The 17698-nt window shown below is 53.8% G+C and overlaps 1 protein-coding gene across 6 annotated transcripts in view; it reads left to right on the top strand.

Moving 5' to 3' along the window:
* Positions 1 to 16641, top strand: part of TFEB (transcription factor EB) — a 51774-nt gene extending 35133 nt beyond the window's left edge. For all 6 annotated transcript variants that reach the window (XM_019030027.4, XM_055389605.2, XM_063707600.1 and 3 more), the window contains 8 exons: positions 9346 to 9577; positions 9661 to 9915; positions 10771 to 10851; positions 12555 to 12675; positions 12774 to 12830; positions 13414 to 13489; positions 14383 to 14530; positions 15542 to 16641. In XM_019030027.4, coding sequence (XP_018885572.1) covers positions 9368 to 9577; positions 9661 to 9915; positions 10771 to 10851; positions 12555 to 12675; positions 12774 to 12830; positions 13414 to 13489; positions 14383 to 14530; positions 15542 to 16021 — 1428 coding nt within the window. In that variant the 5' untranslated portion in view covers positions 9346 to 9367 and the 3' untranslated portion in view covers positions 16022 to 16641. The remainder of the gene's footprint in view (positions 1 to 9345; positions 9578 to 9660; positions 9916 to 10770; positions 10852 to 12554; positions 12676 to 12773; positions 12831 to 13413; positions 13490 to 14382; positions 14531 to 15541) is intronic.
* The last annotated feature ends 1057 nt before the right edge of the window (positions 16642 to 17698 follow it).

Below are 17698 nucleotides of genomic sequence, written 5' to 3'. Positions count from 1 at the left end.
CCGCCTCCCGGGTTCACGCCATTCTCCTGCCTCAGCCTCTTGAGTAGCTGGGACTACAGGCGCCCGCCACCACGCCCGGCTAATTTTTTGTATTTTTAGTAGAGACGGGGTTTCACCGTGTTAGCCAGGATGGTCTCCATCTCCTGACCTTGTGATCCGCCCGCCTCAGCCTCCCAAAGTGCTGGGATTACAGGCGTGAGCCACCGCGCCCGGCCTCTTTGTTTCTTGATCTTTATTCATCACAAATAGAGGTTGGTCAGTCCTCAGTAAGTGTCCCCACTTGGCAGAGCGGTTCCATTTCATGAAATATACTGAAGACCACATCCTGCATGACAGCCTTTGTGTGCTGTTGAAGACCATAGCACTCAGCCATGGTGATGCAGGACAGGGTCCCGGAGGGAACCTTCCAGGGTGATAGTGACATTCTCCATCTTGATCTAAACAGTGATTACACAAGGCCACACACCTGTAAAAATTCATTGAGCTGTACACTACAAATCTATGCATTTTGCTAGGATAAGTTACACTTCACTAAAAGGGAAAAAGACCAAAACATGGCATTAAAACTGTTAAAAGCATGTGCGTGTCCCATTGACCTCATTTCTGCTTCTGATATCAAGGACCTTTCAATCAAACAGTGCACACTTACCAGGTGTCTTGGGTTTGCTATGTTTCTGTATCGAAAGTTGCCAGCTAATATAATAAAAGGCTATATTATGAAGTATCTCCAGTGTGCCAGGAACTGTGGTAAACACTCCGACTACTTATCCCTTAGAACCCAAAGGAGTGGACATTGTTATTGCTCACCTGCCTCTCTCATCTCCTGCAGTGAATGACATGATATACAAGCTCTGGAAAAGAAAATCTTAAAAGACCCAATGCTTTTGGAGAGGAAACAGAGGGCTCCTGGTAATAGGAAAAGCTGGCCTGAGGCCTTCCTGCCCCTATCTAGTAAGGAGAGACTGAGGCTGGGGTTACCACTAGGCTGCTCTGCCCCAGTCTGGGCTTTCAGATGGTGTGTGTGTGTGTGTATGTGTGAATGAATGGGTGAATGGATGGGACACTTTCCCCAAAGGAACTTATGCAGGGATGCCCCCAGTGGGCCTGGATGGAGCAACATTGAACAGTGACCAGAATGGTGACACCTCCCCTCTGCCCACAAATTCACACCTGCAGACAACTTTCACACCCAGCCTCCTCACTTAGAGCACAACTGCTCTGAGGTAGACGTGGCCCCAGCTGGCAAGCCCTGCTTGACTGATGGGGAGACTGAGGCCATGCCCAGACAATTGAGTCCAGCCCAAGGCTAAGACTTGAACCCAAGCACTTGGCCTTTCCCACAGCATCATATGGGCAGGACTGCTGGCTCCTGGGAGTCGTAGGATACCTTTCCACCCCTCACCCTGTTTGGGTCTGGGCCATCTGATGCCCCCTCCCCAGGCCCTACAGTGACTCATGACCACCTCCGTAATTTGGAATGGCTTTGTCCATGAGGATTATGTGATGTCCTTGTTCTGTTTCCTAGTTCATCAGGACTTCCTCTGCTGCCTCCTCTGCCAGAGGGGGCTGAGAAAAAATCCCAAGTTTGGTATTTTTTTCTCTCTTCCCTTCCCTAGGCTGAAAGGTTCCTAGGAGGCCACAAAGCCCTTCCTTTGCCTCCAGGAATCTCGCACCTGTTCAGGAAGCTTTTGTTTAGCGGTCAGTTTCTTTCCCCAGGACTGACCAGGCAGCTCCCCCACGACTGAGAGTGTAACAGACTGAATCAGAAGAAAACTTCTTCCGACCACAGAGGTGCAGAGCGTCATCAATGGCTTAAACAGGCCTCCCAGCCTCTGGGCTTGCACACTTTGTTGTTTCAGCCGCCAGACATATGTTTTTCTGGGAACACAGGAAACTATCTCTGCTCTTTGAGGAAGGGTAGAATTTTTTTTTCTGCCTGTGTTTGGGGATTCCAGACTGTTCCATCATCCCGGACACCCTCTGGCTCCTGGGCTGGATGAACGAGATCAGCTGCTGAAACTCTTTGATCGGAGGGAGGCTTCTTCAGTGAGAATTCCTAAAACAAAACGTGGCCGCCCTCACCCTGAATGCAGGACTGAGGCCAAACTCCCAGCCCCAGGGTTGGGGCGGTGCAGCCAGACTGCCAGGGTCCAGCCTTGCCACTCATTAGCTCTGTGACCTTCAGCAAGTGACCACCTCTCTGGGCCTGTGTTTCCTCATTCCTTGAATGGGGACAATAATGGTACCCACGTCACTCATATCATGAAATAATTATGATAATTACATAAGGTGCTTTGAACAGTACCTAGCACACAGTAAGCATTCTATGAGCATTAGCTGTTAGCATAAAATATTTTTTTCAATTAGAAAGATATACATCTTCATTCTAGAGAAAGAATAACATTCCAAAAGGCTTTTAAAACCACACAAAATACTTATGGTTACATCATCCAAAGAAGTCAGTAATAATTTTATATATTTCCTCCCAAGAGGTTTTTCTATACATATTTTTACATTGTGATGATCAGATTTTATATACAATTTCCCCCTACATCCTACATTTTGTCACCTGACATATCCTCATGTTATTTATTGTAAGTATAGCAGTCCATCAGGAGGGACACACTGTAATTTATTTAACTATCCTATAACTGGACATTGAGGTTAGTTTTGACTTTTTTCTGTATAATGTGAAGTGCATCTTTATGCACAACATCCTTTTCTGCATCTATGATTACTTCCTTGGACTGGTGAATATTTTTCAAGGCTTTGACATATATTGCCAAATTGCTTTTCCAAAGAGGTTGTACCAAGGTATGCTCTGGCAGTTGTGTTGAAGGTGCCTGGTACCAAAGGCATTTTAAAGTCATAGACACACTTGGGGAAGGGGGGGGGGGGTTGGAGAAGGAGTGGTGTTGGTGAAGGTAGTTTCCCTAACTCTTCTTTTAAACTATTTAACGTCTGCCCTCATTCTTTTTTTTTTTTTTGAGATGGAGTTTCACTCTTGTTGCCCAGGCTGGAGTGCAATGGTGTGATCTCAGCTCACTGCAACCTCTGCCTCCCGGGTTCAAGCAATTCTCCTGCCTCAGCCTCCCAAGCAGCTGGGCCTACAGGCATGTGCCACCACACCTGGCTAATTTTTGTATTTTTAGTAGAGACAGGGTTTCACCGTGTTGCCGAGGCTGGTCTTGAACTCCTGACCTCAAGTGATCTGGCTGCCTCGGCCTGCCAAAGTGCTGGGATTACAGGCATGAGCCACCGTGCCAGGCTGGTCTGCCCTCATTCTTATGTGATTTTAAAATGAGAATACAACACACATACAGAAAATTATAAATTGTAAGGGAGCAGCTGTACAAATTATTGTAAATATGACACTCTCATGGCACCAACACCCATATCAAATTACAGAACTTTCCTAATCCTCTTACCCACCAAGCCATCTTGTGTCCCCTCCCAGGCACTCCCCCAAGGGTAATTAGGATCCTGAGTTCTAACATAGTAGATTAATGTTGCGTTTTTTTGAACTCATATACGCAGAGCATGCTGTATACGCTTTTGTGCGTGGCTTCTTTCTTTAACATTATGTCTGCGAGAGTCATCTATGTCATGTGTAACAACAGTGCATTTGCTGTCATTGCTTTGTAGCATTTGATTGTATGGATGTACCACCACTTCAATTTATTTTATTTATTTATTTTTTTGAGATGGAGTCTCACTCTGTCACCCAGGCTAGAGTGCAGTGGCATGATCTCGGCTCACTGCAACCTCTGCCTCCCGGGTTCAAGTGATTCTTCTGTCTCAGCCTCCTGAGTAGCTGGGACTACAGGTGCACACCACCACGCCCGGCTAATTTTTGTATTTTTTAATAGAGATGGGGTTTCACCACGTTGGCCAGGCTGGCTTCGAACTCCTGACCTCAAGTGATCTGCCCGCCTCAGCCTCCCAAAGTGCTGGGATTACAGGCGTGAGCCACCATGCCTGGCCCACCACTTCTTTATCTATCTTTCTTTAATGGACATTTGGGTGGTTTCCAGTTTTGGTTCCTATATACACAAACATTCTAGTATATGTGCTTTGGTGAACACGTGGATGCTTTTCTGTTGGGCATGCATAGGAGGGGGTCCACGGGTCATGGAGTGTGTTTTCAGCTTCCTGCTCCAAGTTTTAAAGGATCATTTAGAGGGCAGAAAAATCCCCAAGGCAGTTCAGGCCTCACAAGCCGCTGAATGGACTGGCGTCAGCTGACAATAGTTTGAGGGCACTGCATGAAGATGGTACTCCCCTCAGAAGCCCTTGTCTGGGGCTGTGGTAGAAACTGAGTGGGGCCCTGGCCCTCCAGCTCCAAATGCTTGGTGGCTGCTGGCCCTGGCTCTGTGCCTCTGCTGGCCACTCGGTGTCCTTACCCAGGGACCGCGGCTGGCCTAATGACCACTGCACCGAGCAGGGCAGGGCTTGGGCCAGCCCGGGTGGAGCTGGGGGGATTCCTTCCCCTTGGCGACCCACCTTTGGACATGACTGGAAGCCCTGAAAGCAGGTTGGGCCCCCCCATAAACCCCCAGAAGCTGCTGTGCTTCCTTTCTCCTGTTAACAGAATCACACAAGTCGCACATATTCCCACTGTAAGAGCTGAGTGCTTCTCCAGTGGAACGAAGAACTATAAAAATCCCTCTTTATCCCTCCCCCTCCATCACCCCTTCCCACTCCCCTCCCCAGCGGTAACAACTCTGAACAGTTTGGGGTGCTGGGAGAGCCCAGAATAGTAGTTAAAGAGTGGGGGCTGTGAGCCAGCCTGCCTGGATCAAATCTCCATTCTGCTACTTAATCAGCTGTGTAACCTTGAGTGAGTTCCTTCACCTCTCTGTGCCTCTGTTTCCTCCAGGAAAAATGGGGATAATACTAGTACTCAGCTCATTGGGTTGTTGGGAAGAAAAAACAGAATTAACATTAGGAAAAGCACATTGACCAGCCCTGACCCATGGCAGTCATTCACGAAGCATTTAGCGGTTGGTACTCTGATCTTCCTGTTGTCTACACATATACCATTTCATGCTTCATGGGCTCAAGCTGTGCATTTTATTCTGCAGGTTACCTTTTCCACCCAATGCTGTATCTTTGATATCTTCTTTCCTATGTCTGAGACTTTCCTATTCTGGGCTCCTCTTTCTCATTGCCTCTGTCATGGAGACCAGTGATTTCTCCCTGTCTTTCTCCTCCCTGTGTCCACATCTTCCCTCAGGTACGGCTCTGACAAGACTGGTTCATACTAAGGTGTAAATGACTGACAGGCAAGGCCCACACACAGGCTGGATGAAACCAGCTCTGGCCTGACCAGAGGAGACCGGGATCCCTGGTTATGAAGCGACTGCCACACACTTACCTTGAATCCTCCCAATGGCCCCAAAAGGCAGGTGCTGTGATTAGCAGGTGCTGCGTTTTACAGAGGAAGACAGCAAAGCACAGAGAGGTGAAGTAGCTTTCTGAAGTCGCCTAGCCAGTAGGGGCAGTGAGCCTGTGGGATTACAGAACTCATTTTGGACATGACTAAGCTGGAACCCAGTCTGGGCTTTGAGGCAGAGTCAGCTGAGAGGCTGTGGGTGGACAGCAGCAGGAGGCAGCTGGAGGGTCCTGGGGGTGTTGATGGGGGCAGCCATGTGACTGGGGAGAGGCAGGGATTCTCTGGGGGCATCAAACCCTTCCTCTCAGGAGGAGGGTGTTACCTGGGAGGGGCAGGGGAGAAGGCTCTCCAGGGAAATGCCCCATCCCTGGTGTCTACATGCAGTAGGCACTCCAGGCCCCCAGTGTTACTGAACCTGCGCACAGTGGACCCTTTCCAGGCATGGTGGGTCTGAAGGGCCAGATGGTGGGAGGGGCCTGGGACATTTTGGTTCTCCCCACGTCCATCCTCTTAGTTCTTCCTGGCCAGACTGGGTGTCAGGGGAGGCTGTGAGTGGACCCTCAGGATTTTAGAGTGAGTAGGCGTGCTTGGAGGCTAAGGGTGGGGGGATTAGCATGTCCTGGACCACACCCATCGCTCTCTGATCCCCTCAGGTCCCTCCCTTACCCCATACCCATCCCACCTACACCACACTCAGCAACCCAGGCTGGCAACCAGGGCCAGGGGAGAGGGCTGGAGCTTCACTGGAGGACAAGCTTTGTGGGTGTGACAGCTCCAGCGGTGGGGTTGGGGAGCCTCACTACCCTGCCAGCCTCTGTCAGGGGACAGTAGCTAAGGCTACTGACACCCACTGATGCACAGACACCTCGCTGTGTCCACTTCTCCAATGGCCTCTCCCAGGAGGCTCACCCAGATTCTGGCAGGGGGCGGTGGGGCAGGGATTCCCAAGTCCATTATGCGGATGAGGGAACTGAGGCTGGCCCAGCCAGTGAGAGGCAGGGTCCAGCCCAGGCTCTCCTCATAGCAAAGCCAGCTCCAGTCCAGGCGAGGCCAGGCCAGACGCTCAGCTCTTTGTCAGAGAAACAAGGGGATCGTTCTCCCCTAGCCCTCCCTGTGCCGGCTGGCACTGCCAGGCCCGGTGCCCACACCCCCACCAGGGCCAACTGAAGTCAGATTGTCCCCAAGGGTGGGGGGGGTGAGCCAGTGCCGTGTGGGTGGGTGTGTAGGGGGTACAGCTGCGAGGGGGTGGGTTGGGCTGGGGTCAGAGCCTATGAGATCTGTAGGGCTAGTGTGCGTGTGGTGGGCAGTGGGGGTACAAAGACAGGGATAACCCTCTGTAGCAGCATAGGAAGGGAGTGGGCAAAGGCATGGGTGGAGGCTGCAGCTGTGTTCCTGCTGCAGGATGGGAAGGGAGTGGTGGGCATCTGCTCCTTTCTTTCTGGGGACTGCCCCGTTGGGAGCTGGGTGGGGAGACCCAAGGAGCTGAGACAGCCCCTTTACTGATTCATGGTGTAGAGGGGCAGAGAAGGAAGGAGGGTGGGGTGAGGGCCACTGCCTGCCTTCCTACCTTGTCGGGAAGGCACAGTGGTGGTGGGAGGAGCCCTGGCTGGCAGTCAGGTGGCATGGGCTCCATTCCTGGGCCTGGCAGCCAGGCAGCCTGCAATAAGCTTCCTCCCTGCTCTGTGTGGAGACCCTCTCCTCCCCAGCATGGGCTCAGAGGCCATGCTGCCTGGGGCTGGGTTCCAGCTCTGTCCCTTTCGCTGCTGAAAGACACTTAATCTCCTGTGCTTCTGTTTCTCCTTATCTATAAAAGGAAAGTAATATGCAGAACTACTTCATAGGGCTCTTCCAGGTGAAGAAGTCTGGAACATTGCCTGACATACAGTAAATGCTCAAATAAATTCGAGTTATTCTTATTTCTATTATCTGGTGATTTTCACTGAATATTTGCCAGTTCTTTTTGCTAATGCTGACTAAGTCCAGTGTCTGGCATTAGCCAGAACATGTCAGCCTTTGTTGCTTCCCTTTGCCACCCCCTGAGGTCTGGGCCTCATTGTTAGGAGCTTGAGACACAGCTCTGGCTTCTGGTCCACACTGTCAGTTCGCCTGCCAGTCATGTGCCCATCCATGTCTCATGCACTCAGCCTCCCAGGTGCTACATACTGTGCAAGACCTATTAATTTCATATAGTGCTCCAATCTTCTGAAGCAGAGACTGTTTACTAATGAGAAATTGACTCTCAGAGAGGTTAAGTGACTTGCCCAAGGTCACACAGCAAAGAAGTGGCAGAACTAGAATTCAAGCCCATATTTTCTCAGTTCAAAGGTCCTTGCTCAACCACAAAGTCATACTGCCTCTTGCAATATCCCCAAGATGGGACCCTCCAGGACCTTCATGGGGTCTGGACACACTCAGGAGCCCTGCACCTCTCAGAGTCTCAGCCTGTCTCAGCTGGGGAGGACCTTAGAAATTACTGGGTCCAACCCTTTCATTTTGTGCATGGAGAGATGGAGGCTCAGAGGGGGAGGGGACTTACCCAGGGTCACTTACCTAGGGTCAGTCAATGAGCTAGGGACAGAGTGGGTCAAGCTGTAGGACTCATTCTTCCCTGTCTTTCCTTCCAGACTGGGCTGGGGGGCTTAAGTCACACCTGTCCCACTGAGACCTGTAGAAGATTAGGGCTGATGTGCTGGTGGGAAGTCCTCTCTGGGCTCTGGCAGTGCCAGGTGCCTGGAAGTGGCCCTCCCCATACAGGCCCTCCTAAGCCTGTGGACTTGCCCTTCTCTTTATTACACTGTAGGCTCCATGAGCTCAGGAACTGCAGTTATATCCCCATTGCCTGGCTCACAAATAAGATACATTTCTTCACACATGCATTCAGCATATGCCATGTCCCAGGTCCTGAGCCAGAGTCCCATGGTATAGCAGTGAAAAAGACAGAAAATGCCTGCCCTCAGGGAAGTTTGCATTCCCAGTAAGAAAGAGACAGACAATGAATGAAATAGCTAGGCAAAAATGCGTCGTATTTAAGATGGTGATAAGTGATATGGAGGAAAATAAAAACAAAAGGGAAGGGGCATAGGGAGTGGTGGTGGAGGGCTTTGTAATTTTAATAGGGTGGTCCTAGAAGGTCTCTGTAAGGTAACATTTGAGCCTTGGAGGAGGTGAAGGAGTGACCCATGATGTCATCTGGGGGGAGAGCATTCCAGGCAGAGGGAACAGCAAGTGCAAAGGTCCTGAGGTGGGGGCATGCCTGGGATGTTTCAGGGATTTCAAAGTGCCTGGAGGATGTAGCCGGAGCAGATAAAACAAGAGGGAGAGCTGGCAGATGGGGTCAAAGGGGAACACAAGGTGGGCCAGATCCTAGGGGGCCTTTCCAGTCATGGTAAGGACTTTAGCTTTTCCCCTGAGGAAGGTGGGAACCATGGGGAGTTGTGAGCAGAGGGGAAGACAGGATCTGACTTAGGATTTAACAGGAGTTAAATGAGTTGCTCTACTGAGTTGCCAGTAGAACGTCCTAGGGCAAGCCAGAGGAGGCAGTCTGAACACTGGGCTGCTCCTGCGGGATTCCAGGTAAGACCGAGGATAGGCTGGGCCCACCTTGTGGCAGCAAAGGAGGATGGATATGAGGTCGGATCTAACAGGATCAGGATGTGGGCGTGACACAGAGAGGAGTGGAAGTTGACTCTTAGAGTTTGGGATTTACCAACTGCAATGAGTGAAGAAGACAGAACCTTCAGTTTTGGTCCAGGAACCAGGAAACTTGGATTCATGTCTCAGCTGTCACCCGCTTGCTCAGCGACCTTGGGCAAATCTCTTCCCCTCTCAGGGCTCGGTGTCTTCCCCTCTAAAATGGATGCGGTCCCAGTCATTCTGGCCTCCGCCTGCCAGCCCCTGTGCTTTGAGGAGGACACGTGCCTCATATACCTGCCGCCCCTTCTCGTCCACAGGGAGCCAGCGCCGGCAGCCACCATGGCATCACGCATAGGGTTGCGCATGCAGCTCATGCGGGAGCAGGCACAGCAGGAGGAGCAGCGGGAGCGCATGCAGCAGCAGGCTGTCATGCATTACATGCAGCAGCAGCAGCAGCAACAGCAGCAGCTCGGAGGGCCGCCCACCCCGGCCATCAATACCCCCGTCCACTTCCAGTCGCCACCACCTGTGCCTGGGGAGGTGTTGAAGGTAGGGCCTGTGCTGGCCTGCCGCCCACCCTGTCCCCACTAGTCCCAGCCTCCCCTAGAGCCCTTGCCTTTTCCGCCTCCCAGGTGCAGTCCTACCTGGAGAATCCCACATCCTACCATCTGCAGCAGTCGCAGCATCAGAAGGTGCGGGAGTACCTGTCCGAGACCTATGGGAACAAGTTTGCTGCCCACATCAGCCCAGCCCAGGGCTCTCCGAAACCCCCACCAGCCGCCTCCCCAGGGGTGCGAGCTGGACACGTGCTGTCCTCCTCCGCTGGCAACAGTGCTCCCAATAGCCCCATGGCCATGCTGCACATTGGCTCCAACCCTGAGAGGGAGGTGAGTGAGGAGCTGGCCAGTGGCCATGCTGCTTGCAGAGCTCGTGCCCACTGCTGTGCTTCTGAGACTCCCAGTCTAATGGCAGAGGCAGGGGTGCCACCTTCAGGGAGACTCAGTCTGAGGTGGGGACAGAGCCCTTCTCAGGGAGCCCCAATCTCAGGGGGGAAGACACAGCCCTGCCCTCAGGGAGCCTCACAGAGGAAACGCCATCCTTACTTTCAAAAGCTCTGCTAGGAAGTCAGGTGCCGTGGCTCACGCCTGTAATCCCAGCACTTTGGGAGGCTGAGGCAGGCAGATCACTTGAGGTCAGGAGTTTGAGAACAGCCTGGCCAACATAGTGAAACCCTATCTCTACTAAAATACAAAAATCAGCTGGGCGTGGTGGTGCACGCCTGTAATCCCAGCTACTTGGGAGGCTGAGGCAGGAGAATCACTTGAATCGGGAAGGCGGAAGTTGCAGTGAGCTGAGATTGAGCCACTGCACTTCAGCCTGGGCGACAGAGTGAGACTCCTTCTCGAAAAAAAAAAAAAAAGAAAGAAAAAAAGAAAGCTCTGCTAGGGAGAAACAGAAGACTTATCCAGGAAAGCCCAGCACACTCCCCAAGCCAGAGACAGAAGTGAGATCAAGGAAGCTCCCTGGGCAGGTAGGCTCCTTGGCAAGAACCGTAGCTTCATGTTGGGCCAGTGGGACCTGGACAGCTCATCTCTTCTCTGGGCCTATTTCCTCTTTCCCCAGATAAGTAGGTTGGGTGAGGTGGGCTCCAAGGTCCTTCCAGGTCAGTGGTTGTCCCAATGCCTCTTTCCCCTGCCCACCTCGTGGTGGGCCCTCCCCAGATGGACTTTTCTCTTTTCCAGTTGGATGATGTCATTGACAACATTATGCGTCTGGACGATGTCCTTGGCTACATCAATCCTGAAATGCAGATGCCCAACACGGTACTCCTGGCTAGGGTGGGGTGGGTGTGCAAGGGTTCTAGGGAGGGGGGCACCCACCGTGGCTCTGAGCCTGGAGAGAGTGGAGACAGGGTTCTCACTGGGCAGAGCTGGCATGTTTCTGTAGAGATGAGTCATTTTCACTAAATAATGTGACAAGGGCCGGGGCCAAGAGGAATTATGAAGCAAGAAGGATGTGCCTCAGCCTCTGTGCACCATGGGGCTTCAGAGGGGAGAAGGGGCTGGGGACACGGAGCGGGCCTGTGGGGGGAGCTTTCCAGGTTGGCGAAGGGGCAGAGGGAGGCAGGGAGAGCACTGCATGGGTGGAGGGGCAGTGTGTCTATAGGAAGGTGTGGAACTAATGAGCTCCTTTGGGGACCTGGGCCTCCCCTCCTTTACCAAACCCAGGGCCCAACAGGCAAAAGCCTGTCTGTGTCTCTTACTCCATAGGGCAAGTGATCTGGGGCTGGCCTTGTCCCCAACCACAGGAACACTCCCTCTGGCAGCTTCCTGCGTCTCCTGGCAGAGGTGGGGTAGCAGGTGGGGAGGTGCTGGGCTTGGAGTCAAGAAGCCTGGCTTCTGGCTTTTGCTGTGACCTTAGGAAATCCCTCAAGCATACTAAACCCCAGTTTTCTCAGCTGCAAAATGGGGGTGATGCTCTCTACCCACAGGATTGTGGGAAGATTAGATGAGGGAAGAAATTGAGGGCAAGCTCTCTACAAAGGTGGCAGGTGTGTACGCTGAGCAGGTGGGATTGCCAGCGCCCCTCCCACCCACTTTTCTTTGGAGCTCCTGAACCTCAGCTACTTACTCCTGCCTTTGGGCATGAGCCTTTCACCCTGATCCTGGCCCCAGCCCATGCCACCAAGGGAATGTCCCCAGTTCCTGTGGTGGGGAGTCAATCCTCTGTCCCCACTGCCCTGGTGACATCGCTGAGTGGCTTAGTAGGAGCTGGCCGGGACTGGTTGGGTCCAAACCTACAGCTAGCAGGGGCAGTGAGGGCTGAGGAGGGAGGGAGGATGCAAGTGATTGGTCCCTTTAGTAGTTCCTGTGTACACTGTGGGGTGTCTGGGCCTGTGATTTGTTCTGCATGTTTCTGTGGCAGATCTTTCCAGAGCTCAGATCTCTCCCTGTCAAGACTCCTGCTTAAACTTCCCTTGGCTGCCCATTCCAAAATTCCAGTATCTTTGCAAGTCAAACACTGTACTGGGGATCCAGATACATCTGCCCTGCCTACAGCACCTCCACCCCCACCACTTCTGCCCTTGAGCTGCTGGAATTGTGCTCTGCCAAGCTGCCCTGTCTGCTTGTGCCCTGGTGGCTGCCCGGAGTGCCTTGCCTCACATCTCTGCTCAAGACTCAGAGTTCCACACCCTCCAGGAAACCGTCTGGAAACTCTAGAATTGATTAGATGACCTGCTCTAGGGCTTCCATAATGCCTGGGGCCTAATCCTATCACATATTATTGGTTGGATCACTCTCTCAGACACTCTAGGCCAGGGGCTCCTTGAGGGCAGGGACTACATCTTATAATAGCTCTGGACTCTGCAGACCTTCAGGTTGAATTGCTGGGTGAAAGGGTCCAAGGTGAATTTTGACACTCCAGGTGTCCCCAGGAAGGACTGCTCCTGGGATGATAGGCCCTAGAGGGGGCTCCCCGTGGAGAGGGGGATACTCATGGGTCTCCCTCACCCCCTACCCCATAGCTACCCCTGTCCAGCAGCCACCTGAATGTGTACAGCAGCGACCCCCAGGTCACAGCCTCCCTGGTGGGCGTCACCAGCAGCTCCTGCCCTGCGGACCTGACCCAGAAGCGAGAGCTCACAGGTACTGCCTCCCTCTACCCCTGTGCCTTTGAATACCCGACTCCTCCCTCCTTTTCTCCCTCCCTCCCAGCTCCTCTCTCCTTCTCTTTTGGCCTCCAGATGCTGAGAGCAGGGCCCTGGCCAAGGAGCGGCAGAAGAAAGACAATCACAACTTAAGTGAGTCCTGCCCCGCCCCTCTCCCTGCCTCCCTCTTCCTCGTTCTCACCTGGGCTGGCTAAAAAGCCACTCCCTGACCTGCACTGGTGGAAGGCTTCCCTGCTCAAGGCCAATTCACTTGCAGATGGCTTAAGCCCTCCCATTGCTGTCGCTCAGTGGTGCCTGGGACTCTTAGTGCTGTCTTTCCACTAGGCCTCTTTAGGAGTGGGTAGGAAGAATTCCTGTAAAGGATATTCATGAAACCCCCAGTTTATCAGGTTGTTTTCTGGGTTAAGGCATGGAACCTGGGGCATCAGAGTTCTGTGTAGCAGGGAAGAGTCCTACCCCAGGCAGCTTTGCTGTGCTACGAGCATCACCATGGCTGATTCTACCTTTCAGTGCTCTTAATTGTGTCTGGCCTTTGCCCTGGACCCCCTAATTCCTGTAGAAATCCCAATCTGTTGGTCACCTCTTACTTCCTGGAAGAACTAAATCTAAGCTGCAGGTTGCCCTGAAGCACCCCTCCCTGGGCTGGGTACTTCTCCCCATGGGGTGGGGGGTCCCCATCCCTCTAATTGCTCCTTCTGGAATCTGTTACCTTTAGTTGAAAGGAGACGAAGGTTCAACATCAATGACCGCATCAAGGAGTTGGGAATGCTGATCCCCAAGGCCAATGACCTGTGAGCAGGTTTCTGAGGGGGAGGGTGATGGGTCTGGGTGGGCAGCAGCTGACAAGTATTATCTGCCCTTAGCCCCATGCTATTTACTAGGATGGGAGGAGAATTCCTTCTAGAAGGTCATCTATTTGAGAAAAGATCTCTCCCTCTCCCAAATCAGGAAAGAATCAGGAAAGCTCAAGACAGATGAGTTTCTGTCCTGGAAGTGAGGCTGAGGTCAAGGGAGGCTTCTTGGAGAAGCAGTCATGCTGAGAAAGTTTTCTTAAGGCCATTGGGCTGGCAGACAAGAGGCCGGGCTCACGCCTGTAATCCCAGCACTTTGGGAAGCTGAGGCAGGCAGATCACTTGAGGTCATGAGTTCAAGACCAGCCTGGCCAACATGGTGAAACCCCATCTCTACTAAAAATACAAAAATTAGCTGGGCACAGTGGTGTGTGCCTACAGTGCCAGCTACTCGGGAGGCTGAGACAGGAGAATTGATTGAACTCAGGAGGTGGAGGTAGCAGTGAGCCGAGATCTCGCTACTGCACTGCATTCCAGCCTGGGCAACAGAACGAGACTCCATCTCAAAAAAAAAAAAAAAAAAAAAAGACAGTTGTTTGAGGGGCAGGAGGATTGAGAATCCATGGTAGGCTGGGCTGGAGTCTTGGTAGTCTTGGGAAGGAGGCTGCTCTGAATTGCCTGGTTTCATGACATTAATGAGGTGGGCAGTGGCAACAGAAGTCACCAGGGAGGGCCCATTCTGTGCAAACTGAGATCAGCCACCGCCACCTCCAGGTCTGGGGTTGCTGGGTAAGACTGGGACAGGCCACATAAGCTCTGCAACCAGAGCAGTAGCAAGGATTTGGCCACTCTTCTGAGCATGCACCTCTAATTTGCCTGGCCTGCTGCTGCAGGGACGTGCGCTGGAACAAGGGCACCATCCTCAAGGCCTCTGTGGATTACATCCGGAGGATGCAGAAGGACCTGCAAAAGTCCAGGGAGCTGGAGAACCACTCTCGCCGCCTGGAGATGACCAACAAGCAGCTCTGGCTCCGTATCCAGGTCTGGTCCTGAACTTGGACTTCTTTGGTAACTCTGACCCTTAACCTGGCTCCTGGCCCCACGGGGCAGTACTTGTACTTCTGAAGTTGGAGACACAGGAATGATGCCCATTAGGAAGGAGGATGTATCAGTTAGGATGTTTTGTTTTGGTAACAAACAATCCTCAGCATCTTTAAGCAACACATATCAGCTGGAGGCTCTGTTCTGTGAGGCCCTCATTCTGGCACCCACGCTGCTGGGACCCAGCTCTCTGATGGCACATCTAGAGCTGGCTCTTAAAGCCATTGTCACTCTTAAGGTGCCACATGTCACTTCTGTTCAATGGGCTTGGCCAATGCAAGCACACTCTACAAGTACTCTAACCTCAAGAGGCAGGAAAATGCAAACCTATCATGTGCCTGGAAGGTAGAGAGCTGGAATCATTTGGTGGGTGGCACTAGGAATCTCCACAGGGCCAACCTAAAGAACCAGGAGCTTGGTAGAGTCAGCCCTACCAGCTGGAACTGAGACTTCTAGTCCTGGCTCTGAGCTGAGGGCCTCTTGTCCTCTTTAGACCTGAGGCTGGCCCTTTACACAAAGGGCGATTGGACTGCACCCTGTTTCTCTTTCTTATGGTAGATGATACGATTTACATTAAAATCTAGCACACACAGGCACAAAGTGAAAAATCAGTTTCATGAAGTAACGCTCCGCTCGTCCTTAATAGATGCAATGCATTCTAATAATTTCTATTCTAGTCTAGTCTAGACAAGTCAATTTCAATTAAAAAAATAGAAAGCTGGTCAAGACTCACTACAGTGGCTTCACAACCCACTAATGAGTTACGACTTATAGTCTGAAAAAACACTGGTCTAGACTCTAGAGCTACCCTATGCTTTCTTCCAGCGGAAACACTTTGGGTCTTGGGTGCCGTACGGCAGGGGCAAGTGCTGTGATAGAGGCCCAGGGGAGGGGTCCTGGTGGCTGGTGCCCATAGGTGTGTTCCCCAGCCTTCTGTCTGCTCCCCTGCAGGAGCTGGAGATGCAGGCTCGAGTGCACGGCCTCCCTACCACCTCCCCGTCCGGCATGAACATGGCTGAGCTGGCCCAGCAGGTGGTGAAGCAGGAGCTGCCTAGCGAAGAGGGCCCAGGGGAGGCCCTGATGCTGGGGGCTGAGGTCCCTGACCCTGAGCCACTGCCAGCTCTGCCCCCGCAAGCCCCGCTGCCCCTGCCCACCCAGCCACCGTCCCCATTCCATCACCTGGACTTCAGCCACAGCCTGAGCTTTGGGGGCAGGGAGGACGAGGGTCCCCCGGGCTACCCCGAACCCCTGGCGCCGGGGCATGGCTCCCCATTCCCCAGCCTGTCTAAGAAGGATCTGGACCTCATGCTCCTGGACGACTCACTGCTACCGCTGGCCTCTGATCCACTTCTGTCCACCATGTCCCCCGAGGCCTCCAAGGCCAGCAGCCGCCGGAGCAGCTTCAGCATGGAGGAGGGCGATGTGCTGTGACCCTGGCTGCCCCTGTGCCAGGGAACAGGGGCCGGCCTGGGGGCTGGGAGGGCCGGGGGCACCTCCCTCCCACCCTTCAGGCTGCACTGTGTGTGAAGTAGCCACCTGCCCTGCCTCCCTCCTCCCCGTTGGCCCCTGTTTGGACTTAGTGCCTGTCTGGCAGCCTGTGGGGTCAGGAGAAGCACCCCCAGGGCAGCCCTCCTGACTGGCGCAGTGGGAAGAGGCCTTCAGTCCCTCTCCCGGAGATGGAATCGTGGGGCAGGGAGGGGCAGGGTGTTCTAGAGGTGAGAAGAGGGCCTGGTGGAGATGCCCTGTCTTCTGAGCCCGAGCCCCTCATTACCAGTGAAGGACATGCTTGAGGGGTTCGGGAAGCTCCTCATCTGAGGCAACTGGTCCTGGGGGTGCTCAGGCCTGCCTTTTTGGGACTCAGATGGCAGGAGGTCCACCCCGCAGCCTGGTCCTCGGCTCTCCCACAGGTGGGCACCCCCACTTTGGTGCTAACAGCTCTCCACCAGGTGGTGTGAGCGCGGGGGCTGCCAGAAGCGGGAGGGGTCACTGCCGGAAGAGCAGCTGCCCTCCGACCCCTCACTTTGTGCCTTTAGTAAACACTGTGCTTTGTACTTGCTCGTCCTGTCTCTTTGGAGTGGGTCTAGGGCTGACAGCGAACGGGAGAATTCAACCCAGCGGGCCCCCTCCAGAGTGCGGATGCTGCCTGAAGGGAGTCGGGGTGGGGGGTACAGGGAAGAGGGAACACGCTTGTCACCTGGTGTCCCCACGCCTCAGCCCTGCCCGGGGAAGACGAGGGGTTTGGGTGCTGATGGGGGCACGGTCCCTCCTCACGGCCACGAGGTGGCGCTGCGGCCACGCCGGTTGCACACCTCCAGCGGCGGCCGGAGCGAGACTAGTTGATGTGGCGAGCGGGTTGCTCACAAACCAAGTGCGCCGCCCTTAGCTGCTTATTTGGGGCACCCTGGGCCCGGGGTGGGGGGCATGCTTCTTCTGTCCCACCCCTCTTCTGGGGGTGACCTCCCCAGGTGGGCGGCCACCCGGCTTGAGAAGCTGTAGCTGGGCGCTCTGGAGGCGGCGCTCGCGCTCTGTCTGCCAGACTGGCTTCCCGGTAACTGAGGGGCTGCGTCCTGCTAGGGCTTTGGGGAAAGGGACCCCCGTGAGCTAGACAGGGAGGAGACGGGAGTCCAGGACGGCGCGTGGGGGGTTATGGGCCCGGGTCCCCCCGCCCCGCTCTGGCTCTGGCAGCGAGGCCTGGGCGCGGCCTTTCCTCCGAGCGGCAGTCCTTGGGCCTCTGCTTGGAGACGTTGGTGTTTATGACCTCGCCTAGGAGGGGGACATGGGCTGGGGACAGTCAGGGTTCGAGTGGCGGCTGCTCGAGCCCCGGTGCCTGGCGGGAACAGGGAAAGGGCTTTTCGGGCTTCATCCAGTTCTCCTCTGCTCTCCACGGCCGCTTCAGGCAGAGACCAAAATGGCTCCCCGTCATCGCCCTGAGAGGCTGAAGGGGCCTAATTAAAAAAAAAAAAAAAAAAAAAAAAAAATCCCGGGATGAAAATGGCTAATAGGGCAATTTCCTCTGTGCCGAACGGGAGATCAAATCAACGTTGAGCAATTAACGTGCGAGGGGAGAGAAGGAAAATGGGCCGGGCGGCTGGGCGCTGATGGTGGCCG

This window comes from Gorilla gorilla, chromosome 5 (assembly GCF_029281585.2).
Source record: "Gorilla gorilla gorilla isolate KB3781 chromosome 5, NHGRI_mGorGor1-v2.1_pri, whole genome shotgun sequence".
In the NCBI taxonomy this organism is placed as follows: domain Eukaryota; kingdom Metazoa; phylum Chordata; class Mammalia; order Primates; family Hominidae; genus Gorilla; species Gorilla gorilla.
Note: the sequence above shows the minus strand (reverse complement) of the source record. Positions and strands in the feature narration are given on the sequence as shown.